At 38.4% G+C, this 18,640-nt stretch overlaps 2 protein-coding genes across 4 annotated transcripts in view; one reads left to right on the top strand and one right to left on the bottom strand.

Annotated features, from left to right (window-relative positions):
- The window catches only part of VPS13B (vacuolar protein sorting 13 homolog B), a 454,077-nt gene that overhangs the window by 46,477 nt on the left and 388,960 nt on the right, over positions 1-18,640 (bottom strand). Inside the window, exons 48-54 of one of the 3 annotated variants that reach the window (XM_070748103.1) lie at positions 17,587-17,757; positions 13,735-13,940; positions 10,684-10,868; positions 9,439-9,585; positions 7,899-8,182; positions 2,362-2,489; positions 1,850-2,049 (exon numbers count right to left, since the gene is read on the bottom strand). In XM_070748103.1, the coding sequence (XP_070604204.1) occupies positions 1,850-2,049; positions 2,362-2,489; positions 7,899-8,182; positions 9,439-9,585; positions 10,684-10,868; positions 13,735-13,940; positions 17,587-17,757 (1,321 nt within the window). Of the gene's footprint in view, positions 1-1,849; positions 2,050-2,361; positions 2,490-5,948; positions 6,004-7,898; positions 8,183-9,438; positions 9,586-10,683; positions 10,873-13,734; positions 13,941-17,586; positions 17,758-18,640 lie in introns of those variants that run through there. The other 2 variants (XM_070748104.1, XM_070748105.1) reach the window with 2 other exon arrangements.
- COX6C (cytochrome c oxidase subunit 6C) overlaps positions 1-18,640 on the top strand; it is a 336,477-nt gene that overhangs the window by 58,120 nt on the left and 259,717 nt on the right. The gene's annotated exons all lie outside the window — the stretch shown is intronic.

Raw genomic sequence — 18,640 nt, 5'->3', positions numbered from 1 at the left:
AATTATTTCTTTGAAGATTTCCTGATGGCAATTAATTCCTCAGGTCAAATAAACATAGCAGAGGAAGCCATACTATTTATTTTTTGAGATTTACAGACATTTGCGTTCATTAAGTATGCTTTTAAACTTGCATTGTGAAAAGGGTTTTTTAAAAAAAATAAAAAATTGCCCTTGCAACTCCTGCCTGTTTCTGAACACTTTGGAATCTGAGCCAAAGTTGGCTTTGATAGCAAATGGTAGATGGGAATTTCAGTTAGTATCTACTGAATTTTCTTATAAGAAGAAAGAGCACTTAAATTAATGGCTCAACTGAAAGAGCAAACAGCTTGTGATCCTATGATATCGGAGTTGCTTTCATTTTTGTGCCAAAATTACACCCAGAACAAACCAATTCTAATGCAAAGGAATTGTAAGTTCTGCGTTTCTGAGAAATGATTATGTACTTGATAGCACATTTTTTCAATATTCTGATTTCAAGATAGAGGTCCATTTGATGAATGGGTTTTAAAAAGCTCTTTGAACTTTAATACATAACCAAGAAAATAAAACCTGCAGAAAAAAGCAATGGGAGCTGATACTCTCAGGATAAAAGCATCCACATCTTTAAAAATGAGAACTTTCACAGTGGAAACCCAGACATAGACGGAAAGTGGCATCATTGCCCTGACTACAAGTTGCCATTGAGAAAATCCATTTCCCATCCAATCCCACACCACAATCCCAGACAATGCAGGAGAAGGCCAGGGGAAGAGATATTATTTCTTCTTTTGATACCAATTCTATGATCCAAGTGTTTGTTCAGCAATAAACAGTATTTGCTTATTGGTTTTTATTTTTTAGCTTAACCTGGGAAAATATAGCATTTGCTGATAATAATCCCTTGGTAGTGTTGTGTTTATCATTCCTCTCACCTCCCTGTAAGTTTTCCTTATTATATTTTCTCATTGCTTTTATCTCTTCATTAGCAACATTTAGTTGGAAAATCCTTGGCCAGGATTCTTTCCTCTTTAAAGCTATTGCTCTATAAACTTCATATATATTCATGGTACAAGTAAATAATACAAGGTTTTAGCAAAGCATGTGCTGCCACTGTTAAATGTTTAAATGAAAGTAATCACCAATGTGGGAGCTAATATTTGCTCTTAAAAAGTTAAAGTGATACTCGTATCCTGCTTTTATCTCTCTCCAACAGATTTTCGATAGGAACATTGATTTGAGGCAGGAATGATACCATTCCACAAATGGTACCATTTTGCTGGTTCTATTTTAAATATGGTTAAAAGACACCAAAAAGCATGCATTTTTAATTGTTATAAGATAATCTCTAATACTGAACCCAAAACAACAAAAAAATGTTTTTGAACAATGGAAAGCACATGTTGATTGATGAAACTGAAAAAGGAAATAAATAATAAAATATATATTTTTTAAATTTAAAAGGCAGAAAAAGATTGTATTTCTATGCTTATAATGATAACACAAGAAATATTTTTATATATGGTTCTGCTAAAGTCGGGGAATCACTAAACACAATAGAAAAAACGATTATTTAAGAAAGGATCATTTAGAATCTCTTGGGAGAATCAAAAGTCTCTCTCTCTCCCTCCTTTTCATAGTAGATATTTATTGCTTTTTAAAAATAAAATAAAAATCATGTCATACAAAATTAGCATACCTATCCAGACAGAAAAAAAAACCCCTTCCTGCTACAAGGGAATGTATTCAGGCCCTTAAGATATTACTTGTTATTGTTGTGGATTTATAATCTGCTCTATGCAAATGTTATCTTTTATTGTTGAAATACTTATTCTGCAATAAAGTCAATTTAAAAGCCAATCAAACCACTAACCTGCGTCCCTTGGTTATTAATGTCAATAGAATCACTCCATTCATTTTCCTGTTCCTCCGATGTTACAACTTTTAAAAGAAGGCTAGGGAACAATTCCCTGGTTTTGCAATCTGGATAGCTGGCAATCTGATGATAAAGCTCATGGTGTACTGCACTTTCAGCTGGAATATGCTTGCAATAAGTAGCAAACTTTGGTGTGTCTAGAATTTAAGGAAATATCAGAGGCACTTTGATGAACGTTGTCTGAATTTATGCAATTCTATAATATCTCAATATGCACATGCAACTTTAGCCTGCAGAGAACTCTATCCAACAGATTATCAGTACATACAACTTCCTTGTTTATTTTATGGATCTCCTCCTTACTTTCTTGCCCACGCATTCTAATGTTTGATTTAAATATGTTCGGCTTTGAATAATTATACTGAAATAAAGAGTTGGGAAGGAAAAACATGCACAAGCCTCTTCATTAAAAAGCTGAGCATAATGCTGTAACAACAAAAGTAACATACCTTTGATGTTTTCTTTCAAAAGCAGTGAAGCAGGACACCTGTTGTGGATAATTATGCGAGGGTTAGGATCTTCTGATAGAGTTAAGTATGTCACTCCAAGATGTTCCTGATAAGTCAGTGCTATAGCTCTAAATAAGAATGCAAATTACAGACTTCTTTTAAAAAAAGTTCATGTGCAGTTAAAAATTGTACTTTCTTAACAAGATTCTAGAAGAATAAATATTTGAAGTTTTTCTGCCTAAAATAAAAATCCTCCTATCTTAAAAAAATATAACATTATCCTTATGAAAAATTTAAGAGAGAAAAAGAAGACTAGGCAATAGTTGTAATACAAAAAGATTTCATGTAAGAAAATATAATCATTAGTACAAGATTTTCTCTAAAGGTGTCCTTCGTTTAAAAGGACAATTCTATAATATTAATGTGATTACTCCAAAGAACTCTCCAGCACTAAACACCACTTATACTAAATAAATGTAAAATAGTAATAGAAAGCAAGATGTATAAGCAAGATGTACATTTGTTAGCATTATGAATGACAGTCATATGGGAATATAAATGAAATCAGATTCTTATAATTTATATAAAACTATAATAATAAACATATTAATCAAATTGAATGAACATGTTACTATTTACAGCCATGAATTTAAAACTTTCCTTCATATATTTTACAACCAAAGCAAATAAAGCAAACCAACTGGTTATTTTAATATTTAAAAGAACCTCATAGTTGCTCGAGCAATGCTTTATCAGAGATTATCTCAACAAAGTGTCTAAACAACATTTTTCTTGTTATATAGCAAATAGCAAAATGTATTATGTAGTTTTTAGTGCCTACATATACAAACAAAGTAATTGAAATACGGGATTATTGGCATAAATCTTACTTAACAAAAACTAAAACTATAAAGTTTTGCTCAATACCAGATAATTTTGTTTGCACTCAATTTAAGAATGTACTCTTACACTTTAACATTCCTATTTATTAAACAATTTGTTGAATATTTCAAAAATATTTATTAGCATCATATTAATATATTGAATGCCTGATTTTAAGTTCTGAATAGTTTTAAAAAGATCTAGTAAAAGAAAAACTTGGGCACAATTTTTGAATTTGAACCAAACAAACAGGGTTTTTTTTCTATTCTAAATAATGTTTGACCTAACATTGATCAAGAATATTAGTCTAATTAAAAATACAATGATTTTATTCATTATCATAGAAATTTATAATATTCTTCAAAATGTAGGTAAACTCTCAAAGCAAATTTTAAAGAATTATTTAGAATGTTTCTTAAACTAAATTCTTATGGCACACTAAAACCTTCTTACATAGAAGTGCTGGAAGAGTCAATACGTGGAAAGCATGTATTGAAAATGACCTGATGCAGTATTAATTTCCTATGTTGAAGTATTGGCAATTTGTTGAAACAAATAGCCAATATTGCAGTAGAATAATTAACCAGGATACGTTTATATAATTGAGATCATTTTTAAAACAACCTACACATCTTTATCCCAAAAATGATCACATATAAACATATACGAACACAGAAAATTGAAAATAGTGTTCGTATTGCAGCTGGAACAAAGAAGATAATTTATCTATTATTTAAGGAGAAATAATTAAGAAGCGAATAACCGAACTCTCATGTCTATCAAGCATATAGGGTTTTTAAACTGCAAAGCAGAGAATAAACTTAAAATAAGTGAATAAATAATATATCAAGTTCAGAGCTGGGAATCTTTACTTTTTTGGAACTTTGCTAGTGTGTCCCGCTGATGTCTGCTAGGATTACTGCGTTTTGTCAGCAGCCTTTTTTTCCCAAGGCCTATTTTGGAATCTCTTGAAGCTCAGCCACACTATTCATAAATCATCCAGAGAAGTCACTGGTGAGTGATTGAAATTATATAAGGTATTCCCCTCCTCAGTGCTTGGGGATTGAAACTCATTGTCTTCAAAGCATCTCCCACATAGCTCACTCTAAAGGCAATACCATATGGTTGATTCTGATCTTACATTATATAGCTTCTTATTTATATCTACAGCATATTCTAAGAAACAAAATCAGTTTCGGGACAGGAAATAGAAATCAAGTTTTCTAATCAGCAATGGAATTTTTACTGTAAGGAGTGGCTTAGTTTCAAAGGGAAAGGCATCTTTGGATATATGTTGCCTTTAAAACTTGGACACTTTCCCTCTATATTCTCCAGATCATCAGTCCCTCATTAATTTTCTTCCATATTGTTCTTGTTCGCTCTTTTTTCAAATAAACTGGACAAATAGCTGTAAATAGCTGCAAACTGTAAATACCCTGTTTCCCCGAAAATAAGACGTACCCCGAAAGTAAGGCATGTCAGAGGTTTTGCAGAATTTGCTAATATAAGGCACCCCCCGAAAATAAGGCGTAGTCAAGTTTACATACGGTACGGTGGAAAAACATACGGTACCATTCAAAGCTGTTCATAGCGGTACCGTAATAATGTGTTGTCTCCTGCTGGCCCCTTCCATACAGCAGACACAGTCTGCTGCTGTCTCACCGCCATTACAGTCTCCACTACAGTGCGTAGACTGTAGTTCCTCTGATGGCCAGAAGCTGCAATAGTGGGAGTATACTGTTGTACCATATAAGTGCCGTCGTTTGTCCGTGTGGGTGCCATACTGACAGGTACCGTACCGTAATCAGTGTACCGTACGGTACACTTTCTTTGGGGGTGTCAGCTTTTCTGCCTGTGAATTTGTCTTATTTGAGAAATATAAGGCACCCCCCGAAAATAAGACGTAGCACAACTTTTGGAGCAAAAATTAATATAAGACAGTGTCTTATTTTCGGGAAAACACGGTAGCTAGCTTTCTGTTCAACTACTGCAATTGGAAGAGATCAATCTCATCCAGTGGAAGTGGTTGGATAATGAAAATCTCAGCGCTCTCAAAATATCTGAAGCTTTGAGAACAAAATTATTTGCATCATTCATTGGTGTCATACACAAGGAATGAAAAGCAGAAATAGGAAAGAAATAAAAGATGGCTCTTTTTCACATAGCAAGTACATTAATACATTTCCCCACCATTCAATTCCACTATTCCTGCTGTTAATAGTTGCATCTCCTATGTGATAGGAGGCTGCACAATCATCAGATTACAGTGTTCCCTCGATTTTCGCGGGTTTGAACTTAACGAAAAGTCTATACCACGGTTTTTCAAAAATATTAATTAAAAAATACTTCGCGGGTTTTTCCCTATACCACGGTTTTTCCCACCCGATGACGTCATATGTCATCGCCAAACTTTCGTCTGCTTTTAATAAATATTTTTTAAAATAAACTTTAATAAATAAACATGGTGAGTAATAATCTAAATACTGTAGTTGCTAAGGGAATGGAAAATTGCAATTTAGGGGTTTAAAGTGTTAAGGGAAGGTTTGTGATACTGTTCATAGCCAAAAATAGTGTATTTACTTCCGCATCTCTACTTTGCGGAAATTCGACTTTTGCGGGCGGTATCGGAACGCATCCCCCGCGAAAAGCGAGGGAACACTGTATATCATTTTTCAATGGAATTTACATCCAATTCTGATTGGTACACACCAGAATTTCTAGCACTTTCTTGGGTTACTAAGGTGTTGCAGGAGTAAATCTCTGAAGAGAAAGCAAATTTTATAGCTGAATGGTAGTTGGTAATAGAAGTAATCAAGAATAACTTTCATTTTCTGAATAAGGTATTCTGATAGAAGTTCCCGTTTCCCTAGTTTCAGACAATTTCATGAGGTTATGGATAAAAATTTTATTCATTTGTTTAATTTGTATGCTGCCTAACTCCCAACACTCGGCAGTCTGCATTGGTAGCCGATCAGTTTCCAGTCACAATTCAAAGTGTTGGTTATGACCTATAAAGCCCTTCATGGCACCGGACCAGATTATCTCAGGGACCGCCTTCTGCTGCACGAATCCCAGCGACCAGTTAGGTCCCACACAGTGGGCCTTCTCCAGGTCCCGTCAACTAAACAATGTCGTTTGGTGGGACCCAGGGGAAGAGCCTTCTCTGTGGCGGCCCCGGCCCTTTGGAACCAACTCCCCCCAGAGATTAGAATTGCCCCCACCCTCCTTGCCTTTCGTAAGCTTCTTAAAACCCACCTCTGCCGTCAGGCATGGGGGAACTGAGATATTCTTTCCCCCTAGGCCTTACAATTTACGCATGATATGTTTGTATGTATGTTTGGTTTTATAATAAGGTTTTTTTTAGTTGTTTAGTATTGGATTGTTACATGCAGTTTTTTGTCACTGTTGTTAGCCGCCCCGAGTCTGCAGAGAGGGGCGGTATACAAATCTAATAAATAAAATAAAATAAATAAATGTAGGAAGAGATATGCATTATGCCTCTGGTGGCAAAGAATCAGAAGAAATCTGAATACATCTTTTCTAATTAATACATTTTATTAAAAGGCATCAACTTTTGTCAGCAGCGGTGCATTTCATGAGATATATAAATAAATCTCTAATCTGAGTTGTGACATATTTTTGCATCAATTTTTTGACACTATATTTTATTACTTCGGATTGGGCCTAATTAGAAGCACACAAAAAATAACATAGCTACTGTAGGGGTGACTCCTGTAAATATGTATACAGTATATGAAACAGCTTTTGTTCAGTGATTGAAAGAACTAAAGTAAATAGCAAGATGGTCTTTGAGCTGCATCATAGGCAATAGTGGTGACAATGTAGCTTGTCAAAAGTTGAACTCCATAACATCCCAAAATTGCCATGCAAAGGTATAGGACACTTACATGTGTAACCACAAAGAACATTCTTGTTTTGCAGAATTGTGGTTCTCTGGCTCACATTAACCATGTCAGAAAAGATCTCTACAGTAAAATATTATACATTTCCTTCCCCCCCACCCCCTTTCCTTTTCTTATTGAAAACACAGTAAGCACATATAAAAACATAGAAATATAGAAGTCTGAAGGCGGAAAAAGACCTCATGGTCCATCTAGTCTGCCCTTATACTATTTTCTGTATTTTATCTTAGGATGGATATATGTTTATCCCAGGCATGTTTAAATCCAGTTACTGTGGATTTATCTACCACGTCTGCTGGAAGTTTGTTTCAAGGATCTACTACTCTTTCAGTAAAATAATATTTTCTCATGTTGCTTTTGATCTTTCCCCCAACTAACTTCAGATTGTGTCCCCTTGTTCTTGTGTTCACTTTCCTATTAAAAACACTTCCCTCCTGGACCTTATTTAACCCTTTAACATATTTAAATGTTTCGATCATGTCCCCCCTTTTCCTTCTGTCCTGCAGACTATACAGATTGAGTTCATTAAGTCTTTCCTGATACGTTTTATGCTTAAGACCTTCCACCATTCTTGTAGCCCGTCTTTGGACCCGTTCAAATTTTTCACATATTGTGAAAAAATATCTTTACTTTTCCTAATAGTGTGAACATATTGAAAGTACAACTGAATTTACAATATCAAACACTGTTTTTTTATTAAATGAAAGCTTCATTCTCATACAGTCTACATACCTGGTAAGGAATCCCTTTTCACCTCTATTACCAACAGGTACAGCTATGCTCTGCCTTGGGAATTCCTGTCTAATGACAGCTGGTAAGCTCCAGCATGAAGTGTCAGGACCATCTGTGTTGTGTTTGAAGCTTAGCAACATATACTTCTGAATGGGAAGTTCCTCAGAAATGAATTGGCTCATGTCAGGCATCAAGTCCCAGTAAAGCACAGAACAAGTTTTGGCAGCGTCTGACTCTGTAGCAGAACCAACACTAAATGTTCTGCTTTCTGGAGATGGTAAAAACTAGGAAACAAAAGGGCAAGGAAAAATAAAATAAAAGGAGAAATAGCGTACATAACTGTTATATGCCGGAATATTTGACAAATTGGTATAGTACCGCATGAATCCCAGCGACCGATAAGATCCAACAGAGTTGGCCTTCTCCGGGTCCCGTCGACTAAACAATGTCGTTTGGCGGGCCCCAGGGGAAGAGCCTTCTCTATGGCGGCCCCGGCCCTCTGGAACCAACTCCCCCCAGAGATTAGAACTCCCCCCACCCTCCCTGTCTTTCGTAAACTACTCAAGACTCACTTATACCGCCAGGCATGGGGGAGTTAAGATATTCCTTCCCCCTAGGCTAGTACAAGTTATGCATGGTATGTTTGTGTGTATGTTTGGTTTTATAATAAAGGTTTTTAGTTGTTTTATTAATTGGATTGTTACATGCTGTTTTTATCATTGTTGTTAGCCGTCCCGAGTCTACGGAGAGGGGCGGCATACAAATCCAATAAATAATAATAAAATAATAAATAATAATAGTAAACTTATCAAGAATTTCCTATTACATGTGTAATAAAGACTTTGTCCTGATCATTCAATATTCAAATTTTATCACTGAATCATCCGCTAGTGTACCATTGTGCAGAACATATCAATTGTTTCTTTAGTAAAAGAAACAACTGATATGTTTTGCACAATGGTATGCTAGCAGATGCTTCAATTTCAGTAAAACTCAAGGCAAGTCATATAAAGTACACTGAGGACTGCTGCATGTTATTTGTTTGATTTCAAGGAAGAGATTTATCAAAGAGTGGCATTCTGCATCCTTAAATGTATTTTATTCATATATTTTGTATATAGAGCTTGGGAAATGCTTATAAAGTAACAGAGTTGTGTTGAGGTGCTGCACAGAGTTTCAAGCTGTCAGCAGATGTACCCATGTTATAATGAAAATGTTGAAATGTAATTCTTAGAACTGTTCAATGGTTATTCCAGACTCTGCTACTCCTGTTTCAGCAGCTTAAAGTATCTAAAGAGAGCCAGATAGAACTAATATTATGACCTGGCAAACAATCATTTTCCATTTCCATGACTAATTGTATTGTGACGTCTACCTTTTAACTGGAATACCTTAAAATGGCTACTTTTTCTTACCCATTGATTTTTCTTCCGTTGAGAAAAATATTACTTTAGACTCAAGATTCCTCCTGCTGTAAATTCCTCCTGTTTAGAGAAACAGCTTGAATGTATATTAAAAAAAAATGTAATCAAAGTTTTACCTCTTCCCTGAGCTGGGAATTCATGGCAGAGAAAAGGGGCCAACAATTGATTTGGAATGGCGTGTTATTCACAATTATACTTGAGTCTTCAATTTGCAGGATTTGAATACCACGTCGAACAATGGAAGAAATGCAGAACTGACACAACTGCAGAAAAAAGTAATAGAAGTTTAAGCATATAAAATTAATAATTTGTCTTTATGCCAGAAAAAAAGTAGAAAAACACATTGTCTTGGAAAAAAGGCACCCTTTTTCCAACACATAAATTTCTTCTGAAGTCTATTGAGCCCTTTTTCTTAAGGTAGCCCCTTCATTAAGTTCAGAGAAACAGACATGGAAGACTTCCCTGATAGTGACATCTCCATCTATGTAACAGATATGTAATTCACTATTTCTGCCCCTCCAAGAAGGAACATCTTTGCTTAGCCAAAACTGGAGAAATAAAATAGTAGTTCTCAAAACCATTCTTTGGGTCCTTTGTTCCCTATACAGAAAAATTAACGATAAAAGGTGGAGTTTTTGATATTGTCTTGTTTGCCAGATTACCATATTGTTTGGACTGCAAGACGCACCAAGATTTTGAAGAGGTAAACAAAACAAAAAAAAGGTTTTGCCCTCCCCAGCCCCCAGGATCACTCCACAGACTTCCCAAACCCTCTGCAGGCACCATCTTTTTGCGAAAAAGTCCAATTTTGCAAAAAAGAACCCCCCCAAAACCAGGTTTGTTTTTCAGCTCCCAAATACCCCACGCATCACATTTTGCCCTCCCCCAGCTCCAGAAGCACTTTACAGGCCTTCCAAACCCTCTTTGGCCCCTGCTTTTGTGAAAAATGGGACGTATGGGGTGGGGATTTTGGAGGCAGAAAATGGCTGTATTCAGTGTATAAGACGTACTAACATTTCCACTCTCTTGTTGTTTTGGGGGGAGGGGGGAAGTGTGTCTTATACTTCAAAAAAATACAGTAGTTGAGAAATGGGATCCTGTCTGCATAATTTAGTTCTCCAATCTGCATAGCTTAGTTCTTCATTCCTGGCTATACTAAGTCGGAGACCTGGACTCCAAATTGTTTTCTTCTAAGGCACAGAAGCAACAGTAATGACTTCCAATTCAAGTGCAAATTACTTAACATTTTCAATATATTTAGTTAGATATTTTTGAATGAGAGTATTTTAAAAAAATATTGGCAGCCACCTTTTTCTGTTTACTGCTTTTAAAGATTAGAATATAATTCTAATAGGACTAACCTTCTGTTGACCTGGAAAAGCTCCAAGTCTGATCTCTGCCTCCACAAACCCTTCTTCATCCAATGTTACCACCTCCTCGTTGTCACCATCTTTCCATTTTGGAGATGTCATGTTGTGAACCAGCTTAACAGCGACTGACTTGTGCACAGTATTACTGTTTGCCCAATATATTCCAATTTGAAAAGCTTCCTGAAATAAAAAAATATTTGATTACTCTCAACTCTTCCATTTCTCAATACTTTCAACTTGATATTAGGCAGAGGGAGTTCCAGTCTTATATAATCTCAAATAAACTTTGGAACCTTTTTTAAAGAACAATCCTTCAATATGTCAAGATAAGTTTAGTTTAGTTTAGTTTAATCAGATTTGTATGCCGCCCCTCTCCGCAGACTCGGGGCGGCTCACAGCAATAACAATACAATGTAAAACAAATCTAATATTTAAGTTAATTTAAAAAACACCACAAATTAAAACCAATCATACATACTAGCGTACCATGCATAAATTTTATAAGCGTAGGGGGAGGGAACATGTCAATTCCCCCATGCCTGACGACAGAGGTGGGTTTTAAGGAGCTTACGAAAGGCTAGGAGGGTGGGGGCAACTCTGATATCTGGAGGGAGTTGGTTCCAAAGGGTCGGGGCCGCCACAGATAAGGCTCTTCCCCTGGGTCCCGCCAAATGACATTGTTTAGTTGACGGGACCCGGAGAAGGCCAACTCTGTGGGACCTAACTGGTCGCTGGGATTCGTGCGGCAGAAGGCGGTCCTGGAGATATTCTGGTCCAGTGCCATGAAGGGCTTTGAATTGTGACCGGAAACTGATCGGCAACCAATGCAGACTGCGGAGTGTTGGTGTGACATGGGCATACCTAGGTAAGCCCATGACTGCTCTCGCAGCTGCATTCTGCACGATCTGAAGTTTCCGAACACTTTTCAAAGGTAGCCCCATGTAGAGAGCATTACAGTAGTCGAGCCTTGAGGTGATAATAAGTATTTTAGTCCTGCCTTTACTGGGTTAAGCATACCCAACTCCTCTAGCTATATTAAGTTTTTATTTTAGACCACTTAATTTGACCTTTTGGGGATATGCTCCAGTTTACTTTCCTAAATGAAATTGCAAAAGGAAAGCAGTGTTTTAGATATGTTCTAACCAAAGGAGAATAGAAAGAAATGAAGATTCTAACACTTAAAACTTTGTCCTATGCAGCATATTTTGCTGCTTCCTTGTTGCTTCTTGTTTAGCTTCTGATCTACTAAGGTGCCCAGATCCCTTCAATGTCTATAATGTCCAATATTTCCCCCCGATACTATACACAGGGCTTTGATTTTTCCCCAGCCTACATGGACTGTGTGAATTCCTAACAACAACCCTCCTTGCCTTTCGTAAGCTACTTAAAACCCACCTCTGCTGCCAGGCATGGGGAAATTGAGATACCCTTTCCCCCTAGGCCTTCACAATTTTATGCATGGTATATCTGTCTGTATGTTTGGTTTTTATTATAATGGGGTTTTTAAAATTGTTTTTAGTATTGGATTATTATTATATGCTGTCTTATTATTGCTGTTAGCCGCCCCGAGTCTCCGGAGAGGGGCGGCATACAAATTAAGTAAGTAAGTAAGTAAGTAAGTAAGTAAGTAAGTAAGTAAGTAAGTAAGTAAGTAAGTAAGTAAGTAAATTCATTCATTCATTCATTCATTCATTCATTCATTCATTCATTCATTCATTCATTCATTCATTCATAGTTTTGGTTTTGAAACTCAGAATGATACTGTTTTTTTTACCACACTATACAAAGCTTTGTACAATACCTTATATCAGTGATGGCAAATCTTTTTTCCTCGGGTGCCGAAAGAGTGTGCCCACCCCAAGTGCCCACCCCCATAATTCAATGTATGGAGAGGGCAAAAACAGCTTCCCACACACCTCTGAGGACCTATGGAGGCTGGAAATGGCCTGTTTCCCAACTTTTGGTGGACCCAGTAGGCTTGTGTTTTGCCCTCACCAGGCTCCAAAGACTTCCCTGGAGCCAAGGGAAGCCAAAAACGCCCTCCCAGAGCCTCTGTGCGAGCCAAAAATTAGCTGGCCAGCACACTCATGCATATTGAAGCTGAGCTAGGGCAACAGCTCGTGTGCCAACAGATATGGCTCCGCGTGCCTCCTGTGGCACCCATGCCATAGATTCGCCATCACTGCCTTATATGATAAACAGGCAAATCTGTTTACATGTTCTAGGGGAGACACTTTAATAACTACTGACAAAAACAAGATGTACTGTGTCCTATGTCATGGCTCAGCAAAACAACAACAACAACAACAACAATAATAATAATAATAATAATTCATTAGATTTGTATGCCGCCCCTCTCCGCAGACTCGGGGCGGCTAACAGCAATAATAAAAACAACATGTACAATCCAATAATAAAAAACAACTAAAAAACCCTATTATAAAACCAAACATACAAACAAACATACCATGCATAACTTGTAATGGTCTAGGGGGAAGAGCTATCTCAACTCCCCCATGCCTGGGGGTATAAATGACTCTTGAATAGTTAACGAAAGACAGGGAGGGTGGGGGCAGTTCTAATCTCCGGGGGGAGTTGGTTCCAGAGGGCCAGGGCCGCCACAGAGAAGGCTCTTCCCCTGGGGTCCACCAAACGACATTGTTTGGTCGACGGGACCCGGAGAAGGCCAACTCTGTGGGACCTTATCGGTCACTGGGATTCGTGCGGTAGCAGGCGGTTCCGGAGGTACTCTGGTCCATTGCCATGTAGGTCTTTAAAGGTCATGACCAACACTTTGAATTGTGTCCGGAAACTGATCGGCAGCCAATGCAAGCCACGGAGTGTTGAAGAAACGTGGGCGAATCTTGGAAGCCCCACGATGGCTCTCGCGGCTGCATTCTGCACGATCTCAAGTTTCTGAACACTTTTCAGAGGTAGCCCCATGTAGAGAGCGTTGTGACCTCTGATTTGACATGTCTCATCTATATTGAAATGAAAAGGAAACTTTTTCAAGAAAATAACACATGTATTTCAATGGAAAACCTGCCTGGAAGTTTGGCGGTATCATTGCTTTCCCAGTGGGAATCTGCAGAACAATCCTTTCTCCTTCAAATAGCCAAAGATCCCACTTGGATTGATTGATCAGCAAAGCCCATGGCAGGAGTTCTATCAGCAGCGTTTTCACACATGGCTTCCACACCGACAGCTTCACACGCATGGGACTATCCCACTGAGTGAGCTGTTCACTGCTGTTCCAAGGAACATATCAAAGGGGAGATAAAAGAAAGTGGTTAATTCATTGGTAAGATTAGCAGTTTATCATCCTAGCCATTCATAAAGCTTTGGTTACCCTGTAGTGCTTCGGACAACAGGTATGATTCTGGAAGACAATCAAGGCAAACCTGTCCCTAATTTAGGTTCTCTGCTTTGACTTAAATACACCTTTATTCAAGGATCAAAAAGCAACTAAGATTTTTAACTTTAATTGAATGAAAGTTTTTTCCTGGGCAACACCTGGCAATGAGACACTTGGCCAAGTTTCTTATTCTTGAAATGTTGGTTCTTTTGCATATATGACTGTCATATTTAAAAAAGTAAATATTATTATTATTATTTTATTATTATTATTTATTAGATTTGTATGCTGCCCCTCTCCGAAGACTCAGAGCGGCTCACAACAACAAAACAGTACAAATTTATTTATTATTTATTTATTACTTAGATTTGTATGCCGCCCCTCTCCGAAGACTCGGGGCGGCTCACAACATGTAGAAACAAATCATAAGCAATCAGACAAATTTAAAATATTTAAATATTTAAAAGCCCCATATGCTAACAGACACACACACAGACATACCATGCATAAATTAAACGTGCCCAGGGGGAGATGTTTCAGTTCCCCCATGCCTGACGGCAAAGGTGGGTTTTAAGGAGTTTACGGAAGGCAGGAAGAGTAGGGGCAGTTCTAATCTCTGGGGGGAGTTGGTTCCAGAGGGCCGGTGTCGCCACAGAGAAGGCTCTTCCCCTGGGGCCCGCCAACCGACATTGTTTAGTTGACGGGACCCGGAGAAGGCCCACTCCGTGGGACCTAATCGGTCGCTGGGATTCGTGCGACAAATCCAATGATTAAAAACAATTTAAAACCCTTAATATAAAAAACAGTTGTATATCTCAGACAAACCATACATAAAGCGGAAATAGCCCAGGGGAATCAATTTCCCCATGCCTGAGGGCAGAAGTGGGCTTTAAGGAGTTTGCGAAAGACAAGGAGGGTGCGGGCAATCCTAATCTCCGGGGGGATTTGATTCCAGAGGGTCAGGGCCACCACAGAGAAGGCTCTTCCTCTCGGTCCCACCAGACTACATTGTTTCATTGATGGGACCCGGAGAAGGCCAACTCTGTGGGACCTAACCGGTCACTGGGATTCGTGTGGCAGAAGGCGGTCCCGGAGATATTAATATCCTAGAGATATTAACCTTCATCCATCTCCTGCTTCTATGTTGCCATCTGAAAATTACCCTCTGTCTTGGAATGCAGTTTAAGTGGGAAGTTACAAAAGGAAAAGATTAGGGTTTTCTAGTTAGGAGGGAAATAACATGCACGGGTCCAAGTACGTCTTGATATCCCAGCTACCTATTTGTTTGATTAATACAGAGCTGAGTACATTTACATAGAGCCTAATGGCAAATCTCTCTATTCTCATTTACTTATTTGCTTAAAGGAACACTTGATTACAGTTACACAACTCTCCTAATCATCTCAGAAAACTGCAGGCCTTAAAGAAGTATGCAAGTAGGGCTGAGGTTACCACCAGACATCCTTAGGTTGCTGCTGGATGCCTTGCAATCTGTCCATCCATAGTGATACCCACACTGTCCCACATTTTAAAATGTCCCACCACATCTATGACACATAGAATAGACAGAACAGAACAGAATTCTTTATTGGCCAAGTGTGATTGCACACACAAGGAATTTGTCTTTGGTGCATATTGTGGTTAGCTCTGGCCCTGCTCCTGCCCCAGGGACTGTGGATGTGGGGGAGACATCCACATGCTGCAGGCCTGTTTTGCTCCCGGTGGAATCTGATGATGAAGGCTCCTCTGACCAAGAAGACATGACTGACAGGGAGGAGGAGAGTGTGGCAGACAGCTCAGAAGGAGATCAATTATCTAGCTCCTCCTTTGATTCAGAACAAGAGTTAATGATACAGCCACGCATGCAAAGAGCGATGCATAGGCAGCAACAACTGAGAGATTATTATCAAAGAAAATGAGGCCACCTGTGGTTGGGTGGGGCTGTGGTAATTAGTGAGGCTGCTATAAATAGCAGCCTGTGGGTTTGGCCATTGTGGAGGATTATCTGATCCTTGTGTTTCGTGACTGCTTTACTGACTTTGACTTTTTGTGTGCTGATTTTCCCCCGCTTTGAAACTAAACCAGAGCAAAGTGTGTTTCACTTTGTGAAAGAAGAAGGACTGTGAATTGCCTCACAGCTGCAAGCTAAGTATCACAGAACTGATAAGGGACTTGTACAAATTACCAGTTTGTTTGGAGACAAGTGCTCTTTGCTATACCAAAAGAGGGCTTGGTTTAAGTGAATTTTCATGATAAAGAACATTGTTTTGAATTTTCAAACGTGTGTGTGTCTGAAATTTGTACCTGTGAATTTTTGGGAGGAGTCTACCAGAGAGCCCGACAGAACAGTGCATATGCTCTCAGTGTACTAAAAGATCCAAGATGTGTATGTCAAAAAGGGATTGTGGCATCATGGCCACTTTCTACCTCCGAATTATATTGCAACACTGATAAAAAGGAAGGACTTTGCTTGTGATGGTTCTTGCCTTTTTTAACCTCCCCCAGGCACTGCCGATGAATATGCTGAAGATGAATATGTTTTTTAAAAAATAAACAAACATAAACAACTACTCAAACTAAACCAAATGCCCAACTAGACAAATATTAAGTTTACAAGCACTTTTTGTCTGATTTTACTTTATTTTTAATTTCTCCTGATGTGTAGAAATTTTTATATTAATGATTTCTGGTTGTTATCATTATCATACATTCATACAATGATAATTGATGAAGTGGTACCCAAGTAACCTGTTCACTATTATTTGTTTAATTAGGACTTTGAAGCAAATCTGCTAGTAAAAGTGCTGCATCCAGTTTCTTGTCTGTTCTGCCCTTAGGCCTGAAGGCTACTGTACCTTTCTTAGAATTAAATTACATATTCAATGTGCCCTTTTGGAACAATAGCAGTTACTTTGATGAAGCAAGGGGGAGAGAATAGTCTGGACTGCAGAAGAGAGAGTCTAGTATTTTGGAAAAGGAACTTTCTCAACTCTGAAGAGCCGGGGTGGCGCAGTGGATAGAGTGCAGTACTGCAGGGCACTAAAGCTGACTGCTAGATCTACAGGTCAGCAGTTCAAATCTCATCACTGGCTCAAGGTTGACTCCGCCTTCCATCCTTTCGAGGTGGGTAAAATGAGGACCCGGATTGTGGGGGCAATATGCTGGCTCTGTTAAAAAGTGCTATTGCTAACATGTTGTAAGGCGCCCTAAGGAGAAGGGCGGCATAAAAAAAAAATCAAACAAACAATCAACCAATCAACCAACCAACCAACCAACCAACCAACCAATCAATCAAATCAATGAAACAAACAAACAAACAAACAAACTCTGTCTTGGATAGGCTAGTGAGAGAGAATGGGGCATTTGATAACCAAGCCACATTTGTCCTCTTTTCTTATATAGGAAAGAAAGCTAACTTGAAATATATAAAATTCTTAAAAAATGAGTTTAAATTTAAATTTAAATATGTCATTTGCAAAGATATTTCTCCCACTTGCAAGTAGAATAATCCCAAAAGAAATAATGAAAAGGAATCATACCTGGCAACATCCTTCCTTGTGTAAGGCCATAGAGATTGAGGCAAACTGCTGCACCCATAAAAATCATCAAGTATTTCATGTATGCTGCCATTTGTATTCGATTTGGTGGCTATCTGTTTAATAAGTGCTGTTGAGATAGGCACTGCACATTCTGAGGGATTATCTTCTTCCCTGTCATACGGATTAAAAAAATACAAAAGGTGTGGCATTCGTCGCATGAATTTATTAAGAAACAACTGTCAAACCTTTGGAAGCAACCTTTCCAAGCATGAAAATGCTAAGAGTTAAGTCCTCCTTAACAAATTTATTAAGATAAAAATAGCAGTGTCATTATTATCATCACTTATCTAGCACTTTATTCAATATCTGCCAAAAATTGCAGGACTTTGGTGTGCTGAAATTTGATTAGATTTGGTGATCTGTGTAAAATCCCTTCTACATTAATTATTTTTATTGAATATTAGAGTTACAGAAATGGTACTGTCAATCTTTACTTTAGGGAACTGATGGCGAACCTATGGCACGGGTGCCACAGGTGGCACGCAGAAACATATCTGCTGACCCACACAGAAGCTCTGGGAAGGAATTTTTGGCTTCCAGAGAGCCTCCAAGGGGAGGGTGTCTTTACTCTCCCCCAGCTCCAGGGAAGCCTTTGGAGCCTGGGGAGGGAGAAACAGGAGTCTCCTGGGCCCATCAGAAGTTGGGAAACAGGCCATTTCCGGCCTCCAGAGGGCCTCCGGGGGCTGGGTGAAGCTGTTTTCGCCTTCCCCAAGCACTGGATCATGGGTGTGGGCACTTTTGCATGCGTGATAGTGCACATGCATGCTCTTTTGGCAACCGAGGAAAAAAACAATGCACTTGGGGAAAAGGAATCCTCAATCTGAGTATTGCATTGGCAGTTCTGTGTTAGCAAAAACTTCAGAAGAGAAGGATTTAGGGGTCGTGATTTCTGACAGTCTCAAAATGGGTGAGCAGTGTGGTTGGGCGGTAGGAAAAGCAAGTAGGATGCTTGGCTGCATAGCTAGAGGTATAACAAGCAGGAAGAGGGAGATTG

Source organism: Erythrolamprus reginae, chromosome 3 (assembly GCF_031021105.1).
Source record: "Erythrolamprus reginae isolate rEryReg1 chromosome 3, rEryReg1.hap1, whole genome shotgun sequence".
In the NCBI taxonomy this organism is placed as follows: Eukaryota; Metazoa; Chordata; class Lepidosauria; order Squamata; family Dipsadidae; genus Erythrolamprus; species Erythrolamprus reginae.
Note: the sequence above shows the minus strand (reverse complement) of the source record. Positions and strands in the feature narration are given on the sequence as shown.